The 24,371-nt window shown below is 44.5% G+C and overlaps 4 protein-coding genes across 4 annotated transcripts; 1 reads left to right on the top strand and 3 right to left on the bottom strand.

Moving 5' to 3' along the window:
* Nucleotides 1-1,822: 1,822 nt before the first annotated feature.
* On the bottom strand, nucleotides 1,823-7,822 carry LOC131287508 (uncharacterized). Its single transcript, XM_058316563.1, has 7 exons — nucleotides 4,623-7,822; nucleotides 3,580-4,586; nucleotides 3,268-3,511; nucleotides 2,878-3,168; nucleotides 2,449-2,805; nucleotides 2,270-2,386; nucleotides 1,823-2,190 (listed from the first exon to the last, which is right to left on the bottom strand). The coding sequence occupies exons 1-7, from the start codon at nucleotides 7,536-7,538 to the stop codon at nucleotides 2,062-2,064; spliced, it is 5,061 nt and encodes a 1,686-aa protein (XP_058172546.1). The 5' UTR covers nucleotides 7,539-7,822; the 3' UTR covers nucleotides 1,823-2,061.
* Nucleotides 7,823-10,082: 2,260 nt separating this feature from the next.
* LOC131289656 (zinc finger RNA-binding protein 2) lies at nucleotides 10,083-18,493 on the bottom strand. The gene is made up of 8 exons (XM_058318954.1): nucleotides 18,386-18,493; nucleotides 16,984-17,135; nucleotides 15,037-16,908; nucleotides 14,746-14,973; nucleotides 12,202-12,308; nucleotides 10,700-10,795; nucleotides 10,274-10,625; nucleotides 10,083-10,204 (listed from the first exon to the last, which is right to left on the bottom strand). Exons 1-8 carry the CDS (start codon nucleotides 18,433-18,435, stop codon nucleotides 10,083-10,085), a joined length of 2,979 nt encoding a protein of 992 aa, XP_058174937.1. The 5' UTR covers nucleotides 18,436-18,493.
* Nucleotides 18,494-19,231: 738 nt separating this feature from the next.
* On the bottom strand, nucleotides 19,232-20,915 carry LOC131289245 (malate dehydrogenase, mitochondrial). The gene is made up of 2 exons (XM_058318459.1): nucleotides 20,805-20,915; nucleotides 19,232-20,459 (listed from the first exon to the last, which is right to left on the bottom strand). The coding sequence occupies exons 1-2, from the start codon at nucleotides 20,868-20,870 to the stop codon at nucleotides 19,512-19,514; spliced, it is 1,014 nt and encodes a 337-aa protein (XP_058174442.1). The 5' UTR covers nucleotides 20,871-20,915; the 3' UTR covers nucleotides 19,232-19,511.
* A 324-nt stretch (nucleotides 20,916-21,239) lies between these two features.
* LOC131289246 (GTP-binding protein Rheb homolog) lies at nucleotides 21,240-23,180 on the top strand. The gene is made up of 5 exons (XM_058318460.1): nucleotides 21,240-21,667; nucleotides 22,130-22,201; nucleotides 22,272-22,479; nucleotides 22,556-22,685; nucleotides 22,769-23,180. Exons 1-5 carry the CDS (start codon nucleotides 21,619-21,621, stop codon nucleotides 22,856-22,858), a joined length of 549 nt encoding a protein of 182 aa, XP_058174443.1. The 5' UTR covers nucleotides 21,240-21,618; the 3' UTR covers nucleotides 22,859-23,180.
* Nucleotides 23,181-24,371: the final 1,191 nt, after the last annotated feature.

Raw genomic sequence — 24,371 nt, 5'->3', positions numbered from 1 at the left:
AACGGCACGATCGCGTACCAACTTCCCCGCGTACTACTCAGTCATTCAATCTTGTTCCGTTTCTTTCTTGTTATTTTAATACCCTCTTTGTTCGTATTGTATTATTGGTTGCTTCAAAAATCTTGTACAAGAATATACGCGCACATTTTTAGTATATGTGTTTGGATATATGTATATGCATATAATATATATTTTTACTATTATTAGGGTGTCGTGTATGATTCAAGTTTTGTGGGTGCATAATTAGCTTACCGTATAATAATTTTCTAAACATTCAGAATTGGATACGCGAGCCTAAAAACATCCGTTTGATGCACTTGACTTTCGCCTGATTACTCTAATTTATCGCAAAGCATGGAGTATAAGCAAAATATAACCTTTTGTTTTCAACAAAGCAGTGGAATCATTTTGTTTCATTCTTTTCTTAAATATAAGCAGCTTAAATAAAACTATAAATAACAGGATAAGCGGCAATTTTCAATCACATTGGGTTTTTTGTTTTTAATTAGTCGTGTAATGTTCCTTTTGTTACCCTTTTCTGACTAGAAAAATGTTGAATTACTAAGGCAAAAACTATTATTTCAATGAAACACGAGAAAATTATGTTACCAACTTCCTAATTCCAATTCAGAAAACCGAGAGGCCTCCTTGCCCTTTATCAGTGCTTAATAATTTGATGATCTTGATGCCTGTTGTCATTTGTAGTTTTACTATATTTTTCAATATTTAATTTCATTTTCGTTGAGATATTTTAATATTATTATCATTGGGTTGTTTCAAATTACTTATATGTTTTGTAACATAGGTATTTTAAAATATGGTTCAATATACTATTGACTGTTTTCAATATTATTGGTAACATTGCATTTTGGCCGATGATGTTCATTGTTAACTTAACAGATTAATCAAATAATTCCATATTAGGTTAGAATATGATGATCAAAAATACACAAAAACACGATGTAAGAATGAGAGATTGAGGGTAAGGAACAGGTGAAAAAGATCAATTGATTTTGCCTATCCCTAATTTTTCATTTCAGATTTGGTTGTGCTCCATTAATTTCATTTACCATATGCATTATGTGTTATATATCGATATAATGGGATACACAAACAACACTCGTATGTATGTACTCACTACATATCATATTGGGGAGGAGTATTTAATCACATTTTGAGTATAGTGTTTGTCTTTATTAGCTCAGCTACGGTGGTACATGAGTGTGATAAGCACAAAGCATGAAGCCAAATGGTGAGATATCAAGGCGCATAGTAAGTTTTTTCATTTAAAGTAGTTCCTTTGAGAGGTGAGAATAGGAAATCATTTATGTATGTATATCCAATTATAAATTGAAAGCGACGTATTTTCACATTATTAATTGAGAAGATTAATCTTGTGTCCTGGCTTCGTCTTCATGCCCTACTGATCGGCGATTAGTAACAAAGTTGTCCCTCACACAGATATTTGAGTCAAACTACTCTCTAGGCCGAAACTTCATCAAATCTTTTAGGTAGACGGAAATTCAAGCAAATTCAACTGTGGAAAGGTGGTGGAAAGTAAAATTCATTTGAATAGTTTTTTTCTAAATCGCAAAACGAGGGCCGGCCTAGTTTTGCTCTTGCACATAGAAATATGGTACGCCAAAGAGCGCGAACTATGATTGTAACGGTATAAATGTAAGCAGATAGCTTATTTCCTTGGTATAAAGCATTCATAGCAAGTACATTGAATGAAAATATAGGAGGCGAGATTTTTGGTTTAAGTTCTAAAAAAAACAGCTATTCATTTTTCTTAATCAATTGAAAACAATAATAGAGCCACATAATAGCTCTATGCCGTCTTGGATGGCACGCTTATCATACAACTGCTTGACGCCGTTCGATAAAACTAATAATACTTTTCCCTTTTCCGAAAGTGTCGTGTGGTTCATCTGTGCGCAATCGTAAGCGATATCATGTTCAAGCAAACTCAACGAAATGGTGGTAGAACCATGATGGATCGATAAGGATTACCAGTTAAAACTATTTACTCGCCTTCGGTACTCGACGATAGCGTTGCGCTTATTGTGGGTAACCAAGCGCAGCGGAAAGCAATGGCTCCCATGATCGATTAATTTCCAGGAACAATTTCGAACAATGGTCGTAAACTGCGTCATCGCTGGTAATGATGGATGCTGGGAAAGCTTCACGCTGCAACAGAGAGAAAGAAGGAGAATAGAGCCATGTTGATTCGAAAGTGTTGTTTGTGGTCCAAAGCCCAGATATTTACCTTTTTGGTGTGCCAAATGGATTCAAGCATTGATAAGAACCGTTCCTGTTCGGCGCTGGTCGAAAAGAAGACGACCAAATCGTCGGAGTTTTCTCGCACCTCTTGGCATTCAAATTCCTTTAAAGGAAACAACAAATAGTCAGCAGAAGTTTGTTTTTCCATTTAAAAACCATCCTTACCAGAATGCACCACCAGTTAGACGAAACGGCAGGTATTTTGACGGCAGACATTTCATCGATACTCGCACAGGTCAGCACCTCGACACCCGAGTTTTTCCCATAGAAGCTACTCATGTTCGTGTAGCTCTTTTCCTCCGAGCCACCATTCAGGTAGTCCATCAGCGAGGGCGGTCCACTGGTCAAGACGGCCGAGCGAGTGTAACTTTTCGCAGGAGACATATTTTGGAGCTGGCCCGGTCCTAGACTGCTTCTCGTTGGGGTGCTCGTAGTGGACGAATTCGAACGACGATCCACACTGGACAGCTGTGCCATATTCGTGCGGGTTGGTGTGCTGCAATTCGAACGGATGGAGCTTATCTGCAAGATGTAAAAATAAACATAGGTTTATAACGGTGGTTGATATATTCTAACCGGTAGTATTGTACATACCTCACTACAATTATCCTGCACACCAACACCCGTAGTGCTTGATACATTGCTTATTTTCCGGTGAATATTTGGATTGATATTTTCTTTCGAAGGAGACGCTGTCGCGGTAAGTTGTAGCTGCAGCGATGCAGCAGATACCGTCGGAGGGGCGCTAATCTCACCAACCAGACTGGAGCTGGCCGTGTTTCGCCGTAACGGGGCACTGAAGTCTTCCCGCAGCGTCAGCAGATGGTTTGACGTCATGATCAGCGTACAGCCGAGTGTACGACGACGTTCTTGCATTTCAAACAGCTGAAAGAGAACGAGTAACGAACGTTATTACTTCATGAAGGGCACTAGTTGAGCGGAGGGTTGCGAAAAGAGGAAATAAAGAAAGAAAAGAAATCAAACCTTTGCTGTCACCTTCTCCATGCCACTCACCCCGCTAGCCGCCTGTACCAGCGCCTGAAGCCAGTCGGAGGCGACGTACTCGTCGGGGGCCGCCAGCTGAAGTGCTCCGGTACGCAGCAGCAGCTCGAAGCAGTACGGTCGACCGGAGTTGACCGAGCGCCGAGCCCCCTGGCATTCGGCCAGTGCTACGGCCCACGTGGGCAACTTTTGTGATGCATCTCCGAACAGGTAAAGCACGCCAGCCCTGTTGAAGGAAGGAAGGTCGAATGTAAATCGCTTTTTCCTGAGAATCGTGCTATTTATACTACTCACTTAAGTAGGAAATATCCCGCTGACCAATTATCCACAAAACCAGCATGGGACATCCGGCGGTGCATCAGCGGGCCCTTGATGTGTGGCCCAAGTGGAGCCTCCTCGCCACCGAGCGTTCCTGCCGGTACGTTAACCACCGCGTAGTACTTCCACGTATCGTCCCTACTGACGCTCGAGTGATCCCGCACGAACGCTTGGAGCGGTGCCAAGTGATCCAACGTTAGCTGTCCTACGGCCGGGAGAACGGATCCCCCGCGCCTTGCGCACAGCTCCAGACTCGACACGAGTCCTTCCGCCGGGTACGGGCCACCCGCCAGCAGTACCTGCTGCATGTCGCGTGCCGAATTACTCAGCAGCACCGTGTTTCCGTATGGGCCGACCAAAATCACGTCCAGCTCGGCGTACGGGAGCACAAACTTATTGCACAGCCGGTTCCTCACCTGATCCGTCACGTAGAGTGTGCGGTCGGTGAGAAACACCAGCACCGGCGTCATGTAACCCTCCCGGCTGTATCCGTTGAAGAGTTTAAATACCTTCATCAACACCTCGCTGTCGTTGCGATAGATGGGCAACCGGCGACCACCAGCAGAGAACAGTTCCACCGGGAGTTCGCCGACTCCAATGCCGCCACCATCAAACTTCACCCCACCAAGCGAAAGCGACGAACAACCCTCACCCGATTGGGCGTACGTGTCATTCAGCTGCACCCGATCGAGCGAACAGTCCGACGAGGACATTTCGATTTCCATCGCAATCTCCGCGTTCAGATCTTCGATAAGCTCGCGATTCACCGACCGCACGCCGCGCGGACATAGGTTCTCGAACAGCTTGCGGTCTCCGTTTACCTTTGACTGGAAGAACGGATTCTGCTTGATCGTCGCCTCGAGGATCTTCTTCTGCGTGACGTTGCGCAGGAAACGATTGATCAGCGAACTCTTCGAGGCGGTCGACGTCGAGCTGGTGGTGGACGACGTCATTGGATTATGCCGCTGCCGGTGATGGTGATACTGCCGGTGAGCCACTCCTGATGCCGTCTTGGTGACCGATGATTCGGTGTCCTCCAAAAAGTCCTCCGACGTCCGAGACATTACCGGTGTAATAACAGTGCTAGATGCACACGATGACACTGCCGGTGGGTAGTCCAGGATCACCAGATCATCTTCGGGGACACCTAGTCGGCAGCTCGATTGCGGTACTGGGGAGGTGACCCCTTCAACCGGTGGAGCTGTAGCCGTTACGGTTAGAATATCTTCAAACTCCTCCGCCAGCTGCGGATCAAGATGGCGACCCGAAGGAGCCGCCGATATACCGAGATTGAACAAATCCGGAGTCATTCGAGCCACCGGTCGAGGTGCGTCCACCACCCGCACCATGGTCGTGGTGAGAGACTTTTTCCGCAACGGAGACGAAAGGTGCCGATTGGACTGTTGCTTTGTGCTAGCACTTTGTGCACGTGGGGAACTCGGTTGCGACTTGCCCACAGTGTCCCCGCCTTTGTGCGATACGCTCGATTGCTCGGAGTTTTCGCTTCCACAAGACGAAATCATGCTGTTTTCCATTGCGTTGCTGTTGCCACCGTTTTTGGTCGGAGACTGAGGCGATGGTAAGATGCCTTCCTTTTCCTCCACCACCTCCGAGTCTCCACGGGATACTGCTGCTCCACCCTCACCGTCACCTCTGCTGCGAGGTGTCGGGGTGGGAGTTGATGCAGCCGAAGAACTGATGACGTTGATTTTTTGGAAAATATTCGATAGCTTCTTTTTTATTTGCGTTTTGCCGATGAACGAACCGGTCGTTGTTTCGCCAACGGGCAGTTCCTTCTCTTCCTCCTGGGGTGATTTGTTTTCTTCGTCCTCAAAACAGTACGACACACCAGTATGCTCAAACACCGTGCTTTCCCCGTTTATGATAAATTTATTGCGATAAGCTCCCCCGGCGGCGCTCCCGGTGGAACTTGCCAGCGTTAGTGGTTGCGGTGGAGGAATCGGTGGTTGCACAAGCGTATCGACAGGAAACACTCCTTCCTGTTGCACATTCGGATCAGCTTCATGTTCCGGTTGTTCCGGCTCATCCTCGACACTATTCTTCCGACTCGGTGCGTACAAATCGTCGTCATTTTTTCGCCGCAACTGCTCATCCACATTGTGCACGTACTTTTTCTGCTGCCCGGTGTTTGATCTTCCGCCGGCGCGACTGTTAAACCCACCATCGAGACTCTTCGATAGGAAGGACTTGGGTTTCTGCACTACAGTGAAATCATCCTCCAAACTGTCGTCGTGCGTTTCGGGAATGCACTCGCGCACCGAGGACAAATCTTCCGAACCCTCGGGAACGCCCCGCTCGGGAAGCGCAATGCCGAAGATGTCCTTTAGCGAACCAAAGATCATTCGACTGTTGTCGATGACCGACAGCCGGCGGTGCTGCTGGTGGACGTTGAATTTTTTCACCTTCCGGTTGAGATCGTACTCCGGCACGACCACGTTCGTGTAGATGTTGTTCCGCTTCGTCTTTTTCAAGCAGCTACTTTTCGGCTTCTTCTCCTTGCTCCATACCGATTTGACAAACTGTTGTTCTCCTCCCCCCGCACTTTCCATCGGGGACATGACATTTCCATTGAATTCGTCCAGATGCTCGATGCTGGGCTCGCTGTAGTAACAGTTATCCGAGATGACATTGTTGTTCGTCGGCTTGCCCCGATGGTCCCGCGATCCGACATGCGACCCAATGCACTCGCAACTGTTCGACTTTGCTTGCGCATAGTTCGTCCGCTCGTTCGTGGTGCCCTCGCCCGAATCCAGACTGGAGTTGGAATCGGAGCAATTGCATTTGTAAAAATTTCCTGACCCCTTGTGACTGCCGCCAGCACCGGGACTTCGTTCCGGTGGGCCATACTCAAAGATGCCCGAATTATCATACTTGACATAGTTCCGCTCGTCCTCGATGTTTTCGAAAACGTCCGTCTTACCGTAGTCGAGCACATCCGAGCAGGCGTTTCGGTAAACGTACTGCCGCCCTTCGCACGCTTCCTCGTCGCCGTAATCCGTAACCCCCCTTCCACCGTTGTCATCTTCCGTGCACCACGAGTACCGCCCCGCTTGGTGACCCATCTTCTTACCAACCGCACTGCCGCCACCCGATTTGTACGTAATGAAACCGTGCTCGATGTGTATGTTGTCGGTTTTCGTGTTCTTCAGTATGTCTTCGTGAAAGGATACCCGCTTCTTGGGCGTTTTGCTCGTCGGTGTCTTTTTAATGCGCCGCCGGTACACAATGTTTTCGCTGTCGAACGTGGAACAGGTGCTCGTGATCAGCTCTTCCGGTGGTCCCTGGCTGGCGGTCATTGTGGGGTCGATTTCAACACCCTCGCCAATCTCCTGGTCGACGGCCAGTTTTGCTTCGCTTGTTTCGTCCTCGTAGTGTGCCCGCGAATGGAGGTCAATTTCGGCTAATCTCTCCGTTATCGCACCCGCAGCATCGTCGTCTTCCTCTCCTCCGTCCACAGCTTCAACCTCCATCTCTGCCATCGAACGGTTGTTGTTGTTATTGTTGTTGCCCTCATCTGTGACGAAACTGGCCTTTTGAGCGAAACCGGGCAACGGTGGAGGTGGCGGTGGTGAAATTTGACCAACATCAAACTCGAACCCTCCGGCGCTGGATATCATCGATTCGTTTAAGCCACTCGACTCCGAATCGAGAAGCTGCACCCCGGAATCGCTCGGTGTCGTATCGTCGAGGATACTGGCCACACTCGAGCTCATCTTCTGTGTGGCCAACTCCCGACCTGACCCATCCCCTAGCGTGTCCGTTGATGTCGTGACGATACCCGAAGCAACAACGGCCCCTGGCTGCTTGCCCTTTTCCAATCCACAACCAATTGCACCATGATTATTGTTGTTATTGTTGTTGTGGTTGTGTAAAAATTCTTGACCCTCGGCTCGTTGAATCGTGGCAACATCCATCGTTGGCTTGCAGTCTTGCACGGCAATATGGTGCAGCGAAATAACTATTCACTTCCGCAAACCTTGCCAAAGGATGTCACATGAAACGCAAAAATCGATCGATTCGCACTGCTACTGCCAACTATGGAACACTATGGCTCTTTGTGATGTGCTCCCTTTTCGAACTTTTCTGCACGACGACATTACGAATGTGATAGCAGCTAGCCAAACGCGAAACTAAGGCTTATGTTCACTGTATTCGTCACCATTACGAGATTAGGAAAACTTCTCTTCACTGGCGACAACTCAACAAACACGGCTGTGTTTCGTTGAGGAAAACCCTCGCACGAAACACAAAAATCAATGCACTTCCCGAACGTCTTTCGCAGACCACGGTTTGTATAAATATCATGCACTTTGGCCCTTTAAAAGATTTGACGTTTATATTGACATTTCCTTTTGAATGAAGTGCGTTTGAAATTTTCTTGCGTCGATTTCAACCTATTTTGGTCAGTAACACTATAAATTACCTGGTTAAAATTAACAATCACTCTTTAAAGAATCCATACAGTCACAAAGTTTCATGCTGTTCACTGCTTTTAAGTCCTCTTACATCTAAAACGTTTTTCACGATGATTTTGAAATTTACATTGACTTATATTGTTGCCTATTTTCTCCATAGTCTTTAGATCCCAACAAATGATGATTCAATGAAAGCTTGTATTATAACTTCTATAAATAATATTTATTGTATAGGATTAAATCCAGAGGATGTCCTGTAATGTTTTCAGGCTGCATACAGCAGTCGACGGCGTCGGTTCGAATCCCAACCGAGACCGGACCCTCCCCTGTACGAGAGGACTGACTATCCACGTACAACAAGGAAACAAGTCTCGTAAGCCCTTAACGGGACAGGCATGACCAACAAGGTCGTTACGCCAAGAAGAAGAAGAAGACAGCAGCATTTCTTGGCCAATAGTATGTCATCATGCTAGGAAATTCAGACGCAATTGTACAATCATAGGTTTGCTAGGTAATTCATTGATGGGTTACTTTATTTCAAAATTCAAATGTTCAATTTGATGTCTACTAGTAGGAGGCAACATCTTGTTTATCGTCTCTTTACCTAGGGGTTTGCTAGCAGGGTAACCACCTGGGTAGTACCTAGTCAGAACGTGTAATTGTTAAAATTTCTTGCTGCTTTCCATGCAGTAAGACTGATGATCGTAGATATCTATAATTTGCTGATCTTATAACCTCCCGCAGGGTCGACCTAAGAGTTCATACATATTGTTTCCCGTGTAGCTCAACTCTTCGATTTCTCATCCTATCTAATGAAGCAGAGTAGTTCCTCTGAAGTTGCAAGTGAGCTTTTACCATCCTCTGATTCCAGTGTTTTATTTAAACCACCCGTTTACTACAACTTTCCTATCCTACTGCTTTTTCCAGGTTTTAAATATTTTCTTCCGAAATAGGGTGTATAAGAGGATAATTTGTTAACCCTTGTCCCTCTCTCTCTCTTTCTTTATTAGACTCTTACGAATAATGGTCTGAGTTTATCAAATGGTGCATATCAAATGATTTTATCAATCATATCAATCGTTTCATTTCTACGCATCATACAATAAAGTTAGTTCATCGAGTATCCGCACAGCATCTGTATCTTGGTATCTGTGCGGATACTTTATAATTAAATGAATGTCAGCAAACTGAGAAACACATTATCTGATACATGAATTGAACATGGTTTAATGTTAAAACGTGTAATTAGCTATATATGACAGCTTTACCACCTATTGCCGCTGGTTGGGATTCAACTGCAGTAAAAAGGAAAAGGAAGATATTACTAGCAATAGTGCTCGTATATACCCATAGGACGCTATAAATGAATTCATACAGAATCCAACAATCTAAAAGGAACTTATATAGTAGTGTATGAGATAGGAAAATGTCAAAATGGTTCCTTTTTCTACGCAAGCTAGTCCAGCCACGTACTATCCTAACGTGTACCTGGTTTCAGTAAGAGGTGTTGGGTGAAAAACGTGTTTCCTTTTTTTGTAATCTACTGACTAACAACACATCGAATAATTGGATAAGTTTATTCATAGTTCTAGTAATTTTTCTTTGCATCTTTCAACGCATCGGTCTCGTTTCGCCTGAGTAAATCCCAATATAATGACCTTATTTAATTTCCTTGCTACCCCGTCTAGGACAAAACAATTTTACTTGTTTTAATGCTCAAATACTATCCGTTGCTTGTTTTAGGTGCATAGCTTGAATTTATGGGAAGCGGCTATCATCACAGGGACAGCGTTAAGATTTTGAGGTCGCCTCGATTAGGATACACCTTGGGTTTCCGCTCTCTTCTTGCTCATAAAATGTATCGTAACGGTGAATGTAACATTGAACGGTGTTGTTATCTGTTCGTAAAAGGGTTATTATAAATATCACACCACAATTAGCCCCCATGGTAGGAATACTTTCACACTCGTCTCCATCGCGATTGATTATTTAGCACATACCTTTACACCATAGCGAAATCCTTTTTCGTTTGGTTTGGTTCTTCTACTTCGATGATTCCGTTTCCATGGCGGTTGCTGCATTGGCGTTATTAGCACCAGCTGATGTTGCACCCGTAGCAGAGCTTGATGCGGAATCTTCCTTCTTAACCATCTTACCACCATCGGCTAAAAATTCCCCAAGATTTAGTGTTATGATTGCCTTCGGGTAACAAAAAACTACTATCAGATGTTTACCTTCATTTTCGTTGCCTTCCGTTCCGGAGCGTCGGCGCTTGCGGTTGAAACGCCAGTTACGGTTACCGGCAAACTTTGGCGGTGGCAACGGATCAATACCGAGCACCTTGTAGATTTGCCGGAACGCAATGTAGCGCAAGAACATTTGGGCCGAAACCGTGATGTCCTCGCGCTGCTGCTTGGTCATACCGGCCAGCGCATCCTCCGTTTCCTTTTCGCACGGATCCAGCAGCCCTGGACCGTTGATAAGGATAGCGGACGAGATGGCTTCCATGACGCGGCGCAAACACTCACCCGGCGTTAGTGCGTCTCCAGCGGACGAGATAATCTTCTCGATCAGCAGCTCCATCGCCTGGAATGGTCGAAATAATATCGGTTAAAACTAAACCGAATCCAAAGGTAACAATGGTAAAAAGGCAAACCTACCCACTGGCTCATGTGGCCCCAGATAGGTATCCGTTGGCACAGGTCACGCATAATGCGCATAATCATCACGCAAGATTGTAGTCCCGTTGCTCTAGCCTAGATACAGCACGAAACAATCCCGGACAAAAGCAGGAAAAAAAAATTAAATTTACACATCATTCCATGAACTTGCTCGCTTGTGTTATTCTGACACTCGGACCGGATGCCAATGGGCACCCCAAGGGAGAAAACAAAAAAAAAAATGGTTTCAAAATTCAAGAGTGTCGGAAAACGAGCAAAAATAAACAACTATAACATAATTATTAAATGCTGGCTAATTACGATCGCTTTCCGTTTCAATGCTAATGAGGAAAAAAAATGATAATTTTTGCATCTACATTTTATTTACCGTTCGCATTAACGGCAGCAGTCGTAGCCGGGTACCACAAAAACACTACACCGGGGGTTACATATCTCTACACACTTGCAAATGCCAAAGAAATTATGTTGTTACCGCGCGTTTTGTACTCCGATGGCGCCTCGATTTTGAAAAGCGATACAAGCAGAGTTTAAATAATTCCTATCACAATAAATAATAAATCTGCCGTGAAGAGAAAACCCTGCCAAATTATTCTCTGCCTCACCATTAAAAAAGCGCCCATCGATCACAAGTTTTGCGAGAAATGAAAATATAGAAATGCAGATTTGGCCTAGCTAGACGGAATACTGGAGAATAATTTACATGCCATTTGCGGGTGTGTTTACAAAATTAATAATGATTACAACATAACGGCAAAGGCCATATCATAATTATGTGTATGGCTTTAGCTTCTCTATTTGTATTGATTGTCCCCTTTGTGGGCCTTTGTTTTCCCATGTTATCTAATTTTCAATCGCAATGCTATCGACTACCGGTGCTTTAGTTTTAGCTAGGATCTTATGCTATGTTTTCATTATTGCCTTTCATGTTTTACGATCATTCTTCATCAGGAATACACTCTTGAGATAATTCTTTCCAAATGCCAGAAAAAGCTCGACTTAATTTTGTAAAATATCGCTTACTGAGAAAAACAAAATAGCTGCTCTTGATTAAAAAAATGTGTGATTAATTTAGGGCATGTTTTGGCAACGTGAAAAGTAATGTCCACTGATTAATCTGACATTCTAAATATTGTGAAATTAATGAATGCAATTAATGATGCATTAATGCGCTAGGCATCTACGCTTGTTGATACGTTTTACCGAACTACCTGATTAGATCGCGAATGCTACGAATAATGTTCGATTGCTTCAACAAGGCCACACTACACACACACACGCTAATTTGGGACAAACTAAAACAAAAACCATCGTTCGAGTATCGGGCACGTGGGAGGGAGATTCGCGCGTACACCGGTTGAGACGTTATACGATAACAAATCAATAGAAAAAATATATGTTTATATATTCATATAGAGTAGGTATATGCATGTAATAATAGATATTAAAAAGAAAAGAGGAATTTGGAAAAAAATTACACAAACCTGGAACCATTTAGCATGACGAAGAGCGGCTAGCGCCTGCAGACAGGGCTCGCGTGGCAGCAGATCTTCGGTACATTGCACAGCCTGTTCCGCTGAGGATGCATTTACTTCATTTTCGTTCGTTTTTGTTATTTTTTTTCGAACATTGAACAATTTTTGTTTGTTCAATTTGTTTGCAATATTGTAAACATGCCGAAGGCAGGAACATTTGACCGACGTTGTTTCGGGTTGGTTGGGTTGGTCGATAAGTTTGTGTTATTTTTATCCCATTCGAAATCCCCGCGAGGTACGGGTGTTTTTTGTTGGTTTTTGTTTTGTTTTTTGTTCAAGCACATGTTGAGGAATGTGTTGGTTTGTTTGTTGATAAAACGATATCCAAATGCAAAACGTGGATGGGTGCGTTTGCAATTAGGATCGTTATCGGTTTCGTTCCATTGTATTTCATGATTGCGTTCAACCAAATACAATAAGCACGTAGTAGAGGTTTTGGTTTCGGTATAACATATAAAATGAAGAAAAGAGAAAAGATATAGTTTAGACAGGGTGTTTGACCATGGTTTATCTTTTTGTTTATAGGCTCGAGAGTCTAATTTTTCGGGAAGAGTTGTTTCGGTGGGAAAAGTATTATAATGAAGTGGATTAGTACTCGATATATCTCTCTTTACACTCGTTTCATTTCAGGAACAAAATTGCACACACTCTACTTCATCACAACAATATGATACGCGGAGATTTTTTTTCCGAGAGGAATTTATTCAAGATAAGAATAAAGTCAGGCTGCTGTACTTGCGCAACATACAGAAAGGAGCACAAAGTAGAGTAGCAAGTAAACTTTATCTCTATTTCTCACTTTTTCCGCTCAGTAAGGTTCATCAGACTGTAGGGAATGGTCAAAAATCCTGTTTAGTAATGTGGTGTTGTTTGTTACTCTTCTTCAGCTTTTCTTTATTTTGGTGTTAATTTCCCCCTTCAAATCGTTTGGTTAAAATCAAGTTACAATGTAAAGGATTATGGGAAGCTTCCGGACGACGATGAACCAACACGACACTCGCTTGGGATAGAGTTACATGCTTTTGTCCGTTTGCTTCGACTCGACGTAAGGTCAGCCTTGCAGCATGTCGTGCCTGTTCATGCAATCGTTTCGATTAAAACAAGCCTAAGACCTCTTGTAGGCAACATTTTTTAAATCAGCATTCGTAGATCAGCCCCTTGGGTCATACAAATATATATTGAGACATATGAGCCTCCTGATTCCTTTTCCTCTAACTGTCTTGATGATAGACGATGCTCAACAACTTGTTTTTTACATAACCAAATCTGAAAAGTTTCGAATCTGCGCAAGCGAAACTCAATACCTGATGAAACCACGGGGTAGGTTGTTTGGTCACGAAAGACATAATTTGCCTAGCTAATCCGAAAAGCATCCGTGTAATAGGTGAGCCACGACAAATCAAATCGAAAGGAGTTGTATAAAAACGAGTTGTAACTCGTTTTTCGTAACATTCACATTGCGCCCGGACACGTGAATTGTTTGTTTTTTGTTCACCTTTCTCTTCTCCGCCCAGCCCATGAGGATGATTCAATCGCCACAAAAAGTATGCAAGTGTGCTGTACATTACCAACCACCAACCATTTTCCAATACCAGTCCTTGGAGAAGAAAACAGAATGGGACGGGAGGAAAGGAAGGGAGTTTGGTTTTTCTATAACCTATCCTGATAAGGTCTATTAATGCTCGATAATAATGTAACTCTACTAACGTAATTTCATTGCTATCGAGCATCGAATGATAAACAGATAGACTATAAAATAGCATACTTCTCCGCAAAGTGAGAAGCATTGAGATATAAGGACAGGGCGTGTTATGAGACTTTTTGATAGATGAGCCTCCCAGATGAAAATTTTATTTTTCTTTGTAGGATAGCTGGATACAGATAGAGTGGATATAAGTTAACTTGACTAGTCGAAGAGGAACAAAGTAAATTATATTTTCCAATAGTAACGAAACAGTCTCATATGAAAATTATTCAATGAGTGTTGAACTTGGTTTTACATTGGCCATGCATATTTTTGCATACGAATGCCATGCAATTAGGACAGAAATTGAATAATATGTGCTTTCAGAAGTGGAAATGAAATTATGAAACTATGTAAATATTATCGACTTTTCAAAAGTATGTGCAGAATTATTGATATATTTTATCGTATAAACACGTAATCATTTTTCGGAAAATGAGGAGTGCTTGTGAGATAGTACACGGCTAGAGTAATCCTCTGCATATAATTCAATGAGTTACTGGAGATCTTGAAAATCAGTAAATATCGTATTACTTAATTGAAAGTTACAGTTATGCTTTGATATGAGAAGGGACAATCGGTGATGGTTTAGTGTTGGTGGTCAGCCAAGGTCCAGAGTAAGAGGTAGAGGAGACAGGATAAGGAAGAGCAGGATACATACACGTGGTAAGGAATGAAGGCATTCTCTTGGCCCCAAAGGCGATTCTTCGATTTTTGGTAAACAAAAAAAACTGGAAATGCGGACTTACCTTCGCGCAGCAATGGAGAAGTGAGTGATATCTTTACCGTCATCGTGCCGTCGGTAACCAGCACGGCACCCTCGACCGGAGCCATTGTCACAGTGTAACGGTGATCTTCGGCAATTTTCTTCAGCTGAATCGGTAGTTCAGTAGCTACGCGCTTCAGCAACGACGTTGTCGGTTTTTCTTCACACAGCATTACCAGCTGCACGACATCATCTCCGTGGAGAAGAAGGCCTACAACATGATAGAATATGGATTAATTGAGCACCGCGTTGGATTAACAAAATGTTTACATACCTTTAGCCAGTAGACCAACGCGCATAACACCCTTGAGCAAACGGTACGTCGGTCCTTCAGCTTCTTTGTGAAAGGAAATCATCTGATTGGCCTGGCCGGACTTTCCACCGGCTGCACCGGAGGGTGTTGTTGATGGTTGCTGCGATTGAATCGATTGCTCCTTCGACTGCTCGTTTCCTGCCTCTTGTTTCTTAACCCCTTCGGACGACGTACCACCGCCGTCAGCAACACCAGCTGCTAAAACGGCAGGTTCTGCGACCATTGAACTACCACCACCGCTAGTCATTACATCAGAAACCAGTTTCAGGGCACGTTCCGTGTGCGACACAATGCGCTGGATGGTTTGCAGTTCCTCCTCCTTGGGGTAGATTTCGGCATGACGTGCGACTACATGTCGATCGTCCGACGACTCCGGGCGCCGACCCGGCAGCATCCCGAAGAACGGATGTCGCCCGAACGTACGCATACCGTGATCGTCCTCCATCTCGGCATCCGCCATGCGACGCCGGTTCCAAAACTCCTCCTGCATCGCCTGACGGTGAGCTCGAGCTTCGGCAATTTTCTTCTGCTTCACCGTAGGCTTGATGTCGACCACCAGGTCCGGTTGAACCTTCTTCTTATACTGCAAACGATGACGACGACCTTTCATGTGCATTTCCTTCGCGTTTGGATCGTTGAATTTACACTCGCATAGCTTGCAGCTGAAGCTTACCAGCTTTCCTTCCTCGTCTTTGATTTCTTCAATGAACTCACTACCAACGGGGCGAACGGATTCCTCCAGCGATTCACCTCCCCCTGCACTACCTACACCACCGCCACCACCACCTACGGCAGATCCTTCACCCGCTTGCTCGCCTCCTACGGCACCGCCTTCCTTCTTCTCATCGGCATTCGGCGTTGGATCACAGGCCGGGATCGGTTTGCCCAGTTTGGTGTGCAGCTTCACCACCTTCTGGTGTTTGGCACCGCGGACATGGGCGGCGTAGGCATCGTTTCCAGTGCACGTCACACCGCATAGCTCACAGTGGAGGCTGTTCGGGGGACGAGCCGGCGCCGTGCCACCCGGTTCCGCTGCCTGCTTCATGAGCAGTTCCCGCTTTTTATGTTTTTGTCCCTCGAGATGCTCGCGGTAGGTTTGCGGGCCGGCACAGCTGATCTTGCATACATCACAGTAATGTATGAACATTGGCTTTGGCGCCGCTTTGCGTGCCTTCGAGTGGAATGCTCCGTGGCCTCCAGACATCATCTTGGAGTTTTTATATCCTTGCCAAGACGCACCGCCGGCAGCTACTCCAGGACCCGCACCACCACCCGTCATGACGGCACCGCCGGGCACCGGTGCACCCGCCAATACCGCCTGCTGACCGGGCACATTCGAGGGAGCTTTGTTGTTGTGCGGTTGTTGCTGCTGCTGGGCAACGTACATGGTTGCCGCACTGTACAAGGCTGCGTCGTAGTTTGAGTAGGTGTTCGAGTTATTTGGAGCTACCGGCCCGGCAATGGCTGCCGACTTGGGGGTCGAGTGCACAGTGGTGACGGTCTGCGAGTAGCCCGTTGATAGCGCCGGCACGTACGACTGCGTTTGTGCGGGAGCCGCGTGCTGCTGTGGTTGCTGTTGCTGAGCGGGTTGATACTGTGTGGCCGGTTTGGCCGGTTGTAGTGTGGTGCGTATTGCTTCGTTCGGGAAAGCGGCAGAATGCGGCGTCTGGAACGTAGGAATCACTTTTGGTGCACTGCCACTGGCGTCGTACGCGGTCGGGGCAGTATAAGCGGCCGTTGCTCCCGGTGCCTGCTGGTAGTACGTTTTCGATGTATCGTACGTCTGCGTCGTGCGCCCGTAACCGTAGTCGTAGGTTGCTGCTGTTGCCGTAGCTACGGGAAAAAGGAAAAGAAATCGGATAAAGTCATCAGCCTACTGGGGTCGATGGAAAAAATAACATCACTTACTTGCGTACGTTCCCGGAGCGGAAGCGGTTTGATAGGGCTGATCGTAGCCTGCCGGACGAGCCGTCCCGTACGAAGCGGCAGCTGGTGCCGGTGCCGGTGCTACTGCGTATCCCGTTTGTGTCGTCGAATAGGCTGTTCCGGTAGCGGTTGTCCTGTGGCAAATATTCACCCCAAGAAGCAAGGCAAAAGTTGAGGAAATGTGCTGTGTGTGAGTGTGTCATATCATGAGTAAACACAGGCCAAAGCACTAAAATCAATTGGTTGTCCTCGTTGAGAGAACAATTCAAAGAGTGTGAACAATATAACAGTGAGCGAAGAAACTTTTGCACTACCAGCGGATTCAAATGAAACTTCAAACATTTTCAAAGAGAGCGAGCAGCTTGATGCCGGGTGTTTCACGATAGAAGCGAGATTGGGAAGAAGATTCCAGTTGGAAACAAGAACCAATTTCTTTCGGATCGAGCAATTTCACCAAATGCGGTTTACATTTTGGTGCGGGCGAAAACATTTCTTCTTGCAGGCACCACAAAAATCATGTTAACTTTTAACAAGTTCACTTGCGGAACATCCAATACTTGTCCCATGAGGCCACTTGGATGATTTCCCGGCAACCATCGATTTTCCGACCGCACATAGCACACTTGATTATTCTCTCTTCCCAAATTGGTAATTTTCTCTGTCACGCTCTTTCATCAGTTTTTCCGGTTATTAACTGATACCACCGACTTTCTTGGGTCTTTTTTTCTTAAAACTAATCATTTACCTTTCGCTGTCTGGAAAACGGTAGCGATTAGTTGATACTAATTTGTATGATGATTTCCTTTGCCGCAAGGAAATGCGCTAGACGAATGTGCGAACGACATTTCTGGAAACCGATGAACGATATCTGCCGCGGGTTATTTGCTCGTTCGTTGCTTAATTATGCAACGCTTAAAAACTTCATTTGACACACTCACAGTACCATAGAACATGAACGTTCAGCTTTTTTTTCAATCGCATACTTCTCTTTGGAAGGTTCTGCCTCGATAGACTATTTCCATCCCATCTCACCGACCAGACATGGCGTTCGACGAGGAGACCCTTTTTTCTATCGTTGTTTCCATTTGGAAAATTTTGCATGGCTAGTGAAGCAAATTCTTTGCACCTGCTGACACATTTATCATCACAGCAACCATGGTCAGAACTCTTTGCATGCAACTAAGATTTGAAAGAAAGAAACCTACAGACGACGGAAGAATTTCACCATACGCTTTTCCTCATGCACACACTTCTCAGAAATAGACAACGCCGGCTGCCCGATTGTACTACCATTTCAATGCCCCCCGCAGACCGTCCACACTCCCGTTGTAGTGACAGAAAAGTTGTAGTTTTTTAATGCTGTTTTTTGCCAGGCTGCACTTACCCGTACTGCGTCGCTCCGTGGGGAAACCCAAAATAGTTGTTAGTGGCCATAATCTGCGGACAGCAACGAACTATTGATGATACTAATGCACGGTACGCGAGAACGAAGATTTGCTCTGCAGCAAGCGATTTTTTCCGAGACTCGCCACAGACGTCAAAGAGGGTTCCGTTTGGGTCTGTGCCAAAGCATGTATAACACTGAGTTAGGTTGAGGAATATAGAGAATTTTGACACCAAACATGCAATTTTAATGGAATCCCGAAATTTGACGCTATGAAATCAATGAACTAAGAAGATTAGTGGTAGTATTACACTGAATGGGTTGTGCCACTGCTTCTAATAAGAATAACAGTTTTTGGTTTAATTTGTTTCACTGAGATACGTTTATTTTGTAGTTAATTAATACATGTCTTTACCTTGGTTTATAGAATATCGATTTCAAAATAGTTCCACAATAATCAAGAGAGAGAGAGAGAGAGATAGACGTGAAGTTTGAATTTGTAATCCCTGTTTTTCAAACAATTTTACAACTGGCTTACACATAACTTTTAGTTCTGTAAAGTTTAGCAACGAAGAAACACATTGCACACTTTTCTACCGCCGTGAGGGTTAACATATGTTTTTTGACCTTGTAATGCAACGAATGGTCATAATAAACATATTGTTTGTACAGTTGACCTATGACGGCAGGGAGAATATTTGAACTTGACCTCAATAGTAAATATTTGTTTACTATTTCACTGTATGTATTGTAATGCTATCATTAGAAATAGAAATATTAAAAGCTAAAAAATTTTTGAGTGATATCTTAGATTAAATAAATACTCAAACGCGTAGTTTAGTGAGCTACTTTGTACCAAATAAATTACACTTTATTCCCTTTTGAATTCGGCTCATTCTTGTTTAAGGACTATGGCGGATCTTTATAAGACTGATTCATAGCAGATGTGTCCACGTATCCTAATAAGGGAGTATTTGCTGCTGTTCACTTTCCATTATGCTACCATTGTGTGTCGGAGGATACCGAAAACTTTGGTTCTCATGATTGATCGACTTGGAAAATGCTTTTTACAAGAACCGAATCGATAGACGTTGTAGGGCAAAACCCGGCAGGTACCAGTGGCTTTTTAGTTCTTCTTTACGAAATCTTCTCCCTTCTGGATGTTCTTCTTCAACTCCGGGATGGCCTTCTTTAGCAGTTCCTGCTCGAAAGCGTTCAGTTTAGGTAGACCCAGGTTCTTCTCCAGACCGTTCTTTCCCAGCAACAGCGGCGTTGCGAAGTACTTGGCCTCGGTAACATCCGATCGAACGTAGGCGCACTCAATAACATTTTGTTCGCCATTCATTGCGCGGGCCAGAGCCAGTGCGAAACGAGCACCGGCGTATGCCATGGAGAGCGTGGCCGATCCAGCACCAGCCTTCGCCTTCACGACCTCCGTACCGGCTTCCTGGATGCGCTCGGTTAGTGCGGTGATCTTGTCCTGAGGGAAGTTCACCGCTGGCTTCGTCTGAGACAGCACCGGGATAATAGTGACACCCGAATGTCCACCGATGACGGGAACGGCCATCTTCTGGGGATCAACTCCAGCCGCCTCACCGATAAACGTGTTGGCGCGTACGATGTCGAGCGTCGACACGCCAAACACACGGCGCGGGTCCAGCACTCCGGCCTTCTGCAGGGTGTCGCAGGCAATCGGAACGGTAGAGTTGACCGGATTCGAGATGATACCGATGAGCGCCTTCGGGCATGCCTTGGCACAGCCAGCCGCCAAGTCGCGAACGATCGAAGCGTTCGTGTTGAACAGATCATCACGGGTCATGCCAGGCTTACGGGGAACTCCAGCGGGAATGATGACGATGTCAGCACCCTTCAGAGCCTTCTCCAAGTTTTCCGGCCCATTGTAACCAGTCACCTTCGATTGTGTTTCGATGTGCGACAGATCGGCGGCCACTCCGGGAGTGTGCACGATATCGTACAGCGACAGTTCCGTTACAAGCGGGCTGTTCTTCAACAGCAACGATAACGGTTGACCGATACCTCCGGAAGCACCACATACGGCCACCTTGACATTGTTCTGAAAGGCAGAAAAAAAAATGTTCAAAAAAGCTTATTCACCTTGAAACACTCTTATCTCTTATCAGTTCGTGATTTTGAAAGTCGGAAAAATGAATAGTTCCGAGTAAAATTCGATCCAAATAAACGCACATCATTACGTAAACTTTTGCTATCCTTTGCGTTAAAACACAGGCGAATGTTCGTCCCAATAGGAACTATTCGCGCACACTCACATGATGCACACACTTTTCGCTACCTTGAGAAGGTCGTGATTATGTGAAGAGCCCGAAGGTCACCTTTTCAGTATTCCTAAAGTTTTCTTTACTTCTGTTGGGCAAGATGTTTGAATAAATCCACAACTAACCTGGCTCGAGGTGGAGAAGTTCTTGGCTCCCTGGCTAGCAGCGACTTTCACGGCACGGGCAAACATCTTTTCGGTCTATTGCTGCAGAAGCGGATCTATGCTGTTCTGGCGCTCGGAAGTTACTGGATCATTGGTGTGCGAAATCGAACCACTCGATGTGACGTCACGTCATGCAAGGTTGCTAGAATGAAGCGGAGCGCTTCCGAAGGAATTGCTTCGCTTCGATAACCTTGCCCACCTGCCAGTGTTTGACATGTACACACCTCCACTTCAGGCACCTCGGGCAGCTGTAAGAACTGCCATCTTTTCATTTGGAACGCAAAAAGAACAACACGCAAAGTACTTTCCTATCTCAGCAAATTACGGATTCCTATTGCTCTATCCAGTATATCCCATCGTTTTATCGGTGTAGTCTTTCGCCATATCGGTAAATCTGTGAAATAGTTCTTCCGTTACCTGATAAGGTGCCCGCAGTTTCGCAGATCGTCCAAGGACTCGCGGACGCAAAACGCGTTGACCGAGTGATTGGGGTGGCGCTTGCTGTGTTTGGGGATTGCGTTCGTTTTGTATCTGATTATCATCGGTGTGAATGCCTTCCTGTTGCAGGTAATTGCGTTGAATGTTTTGACTGAGTGTACGTTCAGCAACTCTAATCGACGGACAACTGATTAGCAGCGAATAAAGTGAAAAAGTGAGCTGTGGTGGACCCTGCCAAGATCACACTCAATCGATCTTTGGATACAACGTGTGGGTGTTGGAGCTAAAATCTACGCAAAACAAATTAGAAACTATCGACCATTGCACAAACTCAAAAATGACGTACAAGCAGCGAAATGTGGCGATGATGGGGTATCGTTCGGTTGGTAAGTGTTTTCTTGATTTACTACGGACCATATAGCTTAAGGGAAATGATAATGTGTAGTATTTTAATATTCGAAAATAACTTCACCAGTTCTGCTATCTATGATCCTATATCCACGAACAAAACAATCAGAAAAATCAATTACGTTCAACTATCTGGCCCTGTAGAGCATTACGATCTCGAACACCGTGCATCTGCAATACTATCCCCCGTGACTATGCAATGTAATATGGACTGTTTGCTCTCTCGATGCCGATTAAGTGTCGCCAGCATAATGAAAACTAGTGCGTCATCAAGGCCGTGTTTAGTTTATCAATGAAAATAGTATTTGGTCTAGTTACCTACATTCGGCATCCTTACGGCGATGAGTCATCCGTTGGGCGTGATGGATCCGACTTTTGCAATACACTTTATTCGATTACCTGATTGTCGAAATTGTTAATCTTTTCTCGTTTTTTTGTAGGAAAATCTTCGCTAAGCATACAGTTTGTCGAGGGCCAATTTGTTGATTCATATGATCCAACCATCGAAAACAGTAAGTTTAATCATGATGATCGTTGTTAGCATTGCTCAAATTTGTGGTTCTAAAATTTATTTTTTTTTAGCATTCACTAAAAAGACCCGTATTCACTCGATGGACTACGAGATCCGATTAGTGGACACGGCCGGGCAAGATGAGTACAGCATTTTTCCCGCCCAGTATAGCATGGATTTCCATGGATATGTCCTAGTTTACTCCATCACCAGCCAGCGCTCGTTCGAGGTGATAAAGATCCTCTATGAGAAACTGCTTGACATGATGGGAAAAGCATAGTATGTACACGCAAAAAAAATCCTCATAGAACCGTCACCTTCAACATGTGTTCCATATCCTTTTTCTTCGCACTAGTGTACCGGTCGTTCTAGTTGGCAATAAAACGGATCTGCACCAGGAACGTGCCGTACCGACGGAGGAAGGCAAAAAACTAGCCGATTCATGGAAAGCACATTTTCTGGAAACATCAGCCAAGCAGAATGAAGTATGCTTTGTAAAACAGTTTGATCTCAAATCTCAGCGGCAAGCTAATCCACGATTTCTTTTCTATACTTTTCCCTGTTACAGTCCGTGGCGGATATTTTCTCACTACTTCTCTCACAGATCGAAAAAGACAATGGAAACACGAGCGAAAAGAATAGCTGCACAATTTCGTGAACGGTGAAATTCATGCTGTCGACCAGCACCAACTGGTAATGCTGGTCTAGTGCCGCCACAACGATCGTGGCCTAGGGATTATCAAAGGATTGACCCAGTTTATGATTCATAGCATGAGAGAGATAGAGAGAAAGATAGAAACAAAAACTAACCGCTGTAAGTAAGTTGGGAGGAGTAGTAGTGAATTTTGCCCTCTTCCTACAATCGGTGTAAACCGGTCGCTCAATTCAATTCGGCGAGTAGTGAGGAGTTTTCCGTTCTGATTGATGTTTCATTCAATTTTCAAAGCACCGAAATACACACAGACAAACGTACACAAGTACATTTTTGCCGATCACAATTTGCACACCCGATCACAACGCCATTTCAATCACCCCATTCATCTTCTGAGCCCTTTCGAGAAGAGGATGCACTAGAGCGCATATGACAAGGAGTGTTCAGTGGTGGTTCACAATCTTACAAAAATTACACCCTTGTCCTTGCAATTGCCTTCGAGTATTCAATCCAGAAAACAACAGCAATAGGATGGAACGTAATATTAATAAATAGAAAAGTAGAATTTAAGCGTCAGCAAGCAAATTAAAAAAAAACTATTAAGAAGATCGCTGGCAACATGATGATCTTCCCATTGATAACCAGCTGATCACGTGGTGTAGTAATTGGTACGGGCGGAGCTGATAAGAAAAGATAACATAAAAGACAGTTTTGCGCAATATGCAAAACTATTATCAGCATGTTTTAAACTAACAACAAAATGTACGCATAAATCCGCTAAAGCATCTGCGACTTTGTATGAAAAAAAGTGCATAAAGGGGTTAAGAATGGCTGTCGAGTGGCTCGGTGACTGGTAACTTTAAATTTTATTTTGTGGAATGTCGTGGGATTTTTTTTAGTAATTTGTGTTCAAAGAACAGCGAAAGGAAGATTGTTATTTTTAATTTTAAACTTGTTGCTACCCTTCCGGTCGACATTTCCTTTCAAGTATGATGAGTATGAAAGTAGCACAACTAGAAACTGGAATGATCGCATTAAACCCAAAACCATAATTTGGACACATACTTACTGAAAGCCGCAAGTGCTTTCTAATTAATGAACAAATAAACCTTGTTGCGATACGTGGTCGCGATTGTTTGAGTACGTTCCGTATTTTTAAGCACACTATGCCTCAAAGTTTCAAATAATGTTTCAAATTCCCTGCAGGGAATCGAACGGAATTGAAATGCGCAGCATGCTGATCTTCTTACACAAAGCCAAACGATCAGATGTTGATTTGTATTATTTTCAAAGTGGAGATTTATTCTATTGCTTGCTTGCGCCAACGATCACAGATACGATCAGATTCACTTGCTTGTTTGTGTGAAGACTGCTTAATTTGGATAAATCTTACATATTGCATGCATGTGGCCCATGCAAAAGGCTGGGAAGTCTAATCGACTGATGAATGGAAAACGAATACGGGCGTTTGAGAGTTTGTAGATAAGGTAGGGGAAAGGGAAAAGTAAACCACCTCAAA

The sequence above is a fragment of the Anopheles ziemanni genome, chromosome 3 (assembly GCF_943734765.1).
Source record: "Anopheles ziemanni chromosome 3, idAnoZiCoDA_A2_x.2, whole genome shotgun sequence".
Taxonomy (NCBI): Eukaryota; Metazoa; Arthropoda; class Insecta; order Diptera; family Culicidae; genus Anopheles; species Anopheles ziemanni.
The sequence above is the reverse complement of the archived record's forward strand: the minus strand, read 5'-3'. Positions and strand labels throughout refer to the sequence as shown.

What these genes read in the sequence shown, in the direction of transcription:
- LOC131289656 (XM_058318954.1), bottom strand. Translation starts at nt 18,435, where the DNA reads ATGGCCACTAACAACTATTTTGGGTTTCCCCACGGAGCGACGCAGTAC. An exon ending in CACGGAGCGACGCAGTACGG is followed by an intron (nt 17,136 to 18,385) that starts GTAAGTGCAGCC and finishes TATTTGCCACAG; the next exon opens with GACAACCGCTACCGGAACAG. An exon ending in CGTTGGTCTACTGGCTAAAG is followed by an intron (nt 14,974 to 15,036) that starts GTATGTAAACAT and finishes ATCATGTTGTAG; the next exon opens with GCCTTCTTCTCCACGGAGAT.
- LOC131289245 (XM_058318459.1), bottom strand. Translation starts at nt 20,870, where the DNA reads ATGTTTGCCCGTGCCGTGAAAGTCGCTGCTAGCCAGGGAGCCAAGAAC. An exon ending in ACTTCTCCACCTCGAGCCAG is followed by an intron (nt 20,460 to 20,804) that starts GTTAGTTGTGGA and finishes TCTGCCTTTCAG; the next exon opens with AACAATGTCAAGGTGGCCGT.
- LOC131289246 (XM_058318460.1), top strand. Translation starts at nt 21,619, where the DNA reads ATGACGTACAAGCAGCGAAATGTGGCGATGATGGGGTATCGTTCGGTT. An exon ending in GATGGGGTATCGTTCGGTTG is followed by an intron (nt 21,668 to 22,129) that starts GTAAGTGTTTTC and finishes GTTTTTTTGTAG; the next exon opens with GAAAATCTTCGCTAAGCATA. An exon ending in TGATCCAACCATCGAAAACA is followed by an intron (nt 22,202 to 22,271) that starts GTAAGTTTAATC and finishes ATTTTTTTTTAG; the next exon opens with CATTCACTAAAAAGACCCGT.
- LOC131287508 (XM_058316563.1), bottom strand. Translation starts at nt 7,538, where the DNA reads ATGGATGTTGCCACGATTCAACGAGCCGAGGGTCAAGAATTTTTACAC. An exon ending in GCGGGATATTTCCTACTTAA is followed by an intron (nt 3,512 to 3,579) that starts GTGAGTAGTATA and finishes TTCCTTCAACAG; the next exon opens with GGCTGGCGTGCTTTACCTGT. An exon ending in TGCAGGATAATTGTAGTGAG is followed by an intron (nt 2,806 to 2,877) that starts GTATGTACAATA and finishes TACATCTTGCAG; the next exon opens with ATAAGCTCCATCCGTTCGAA.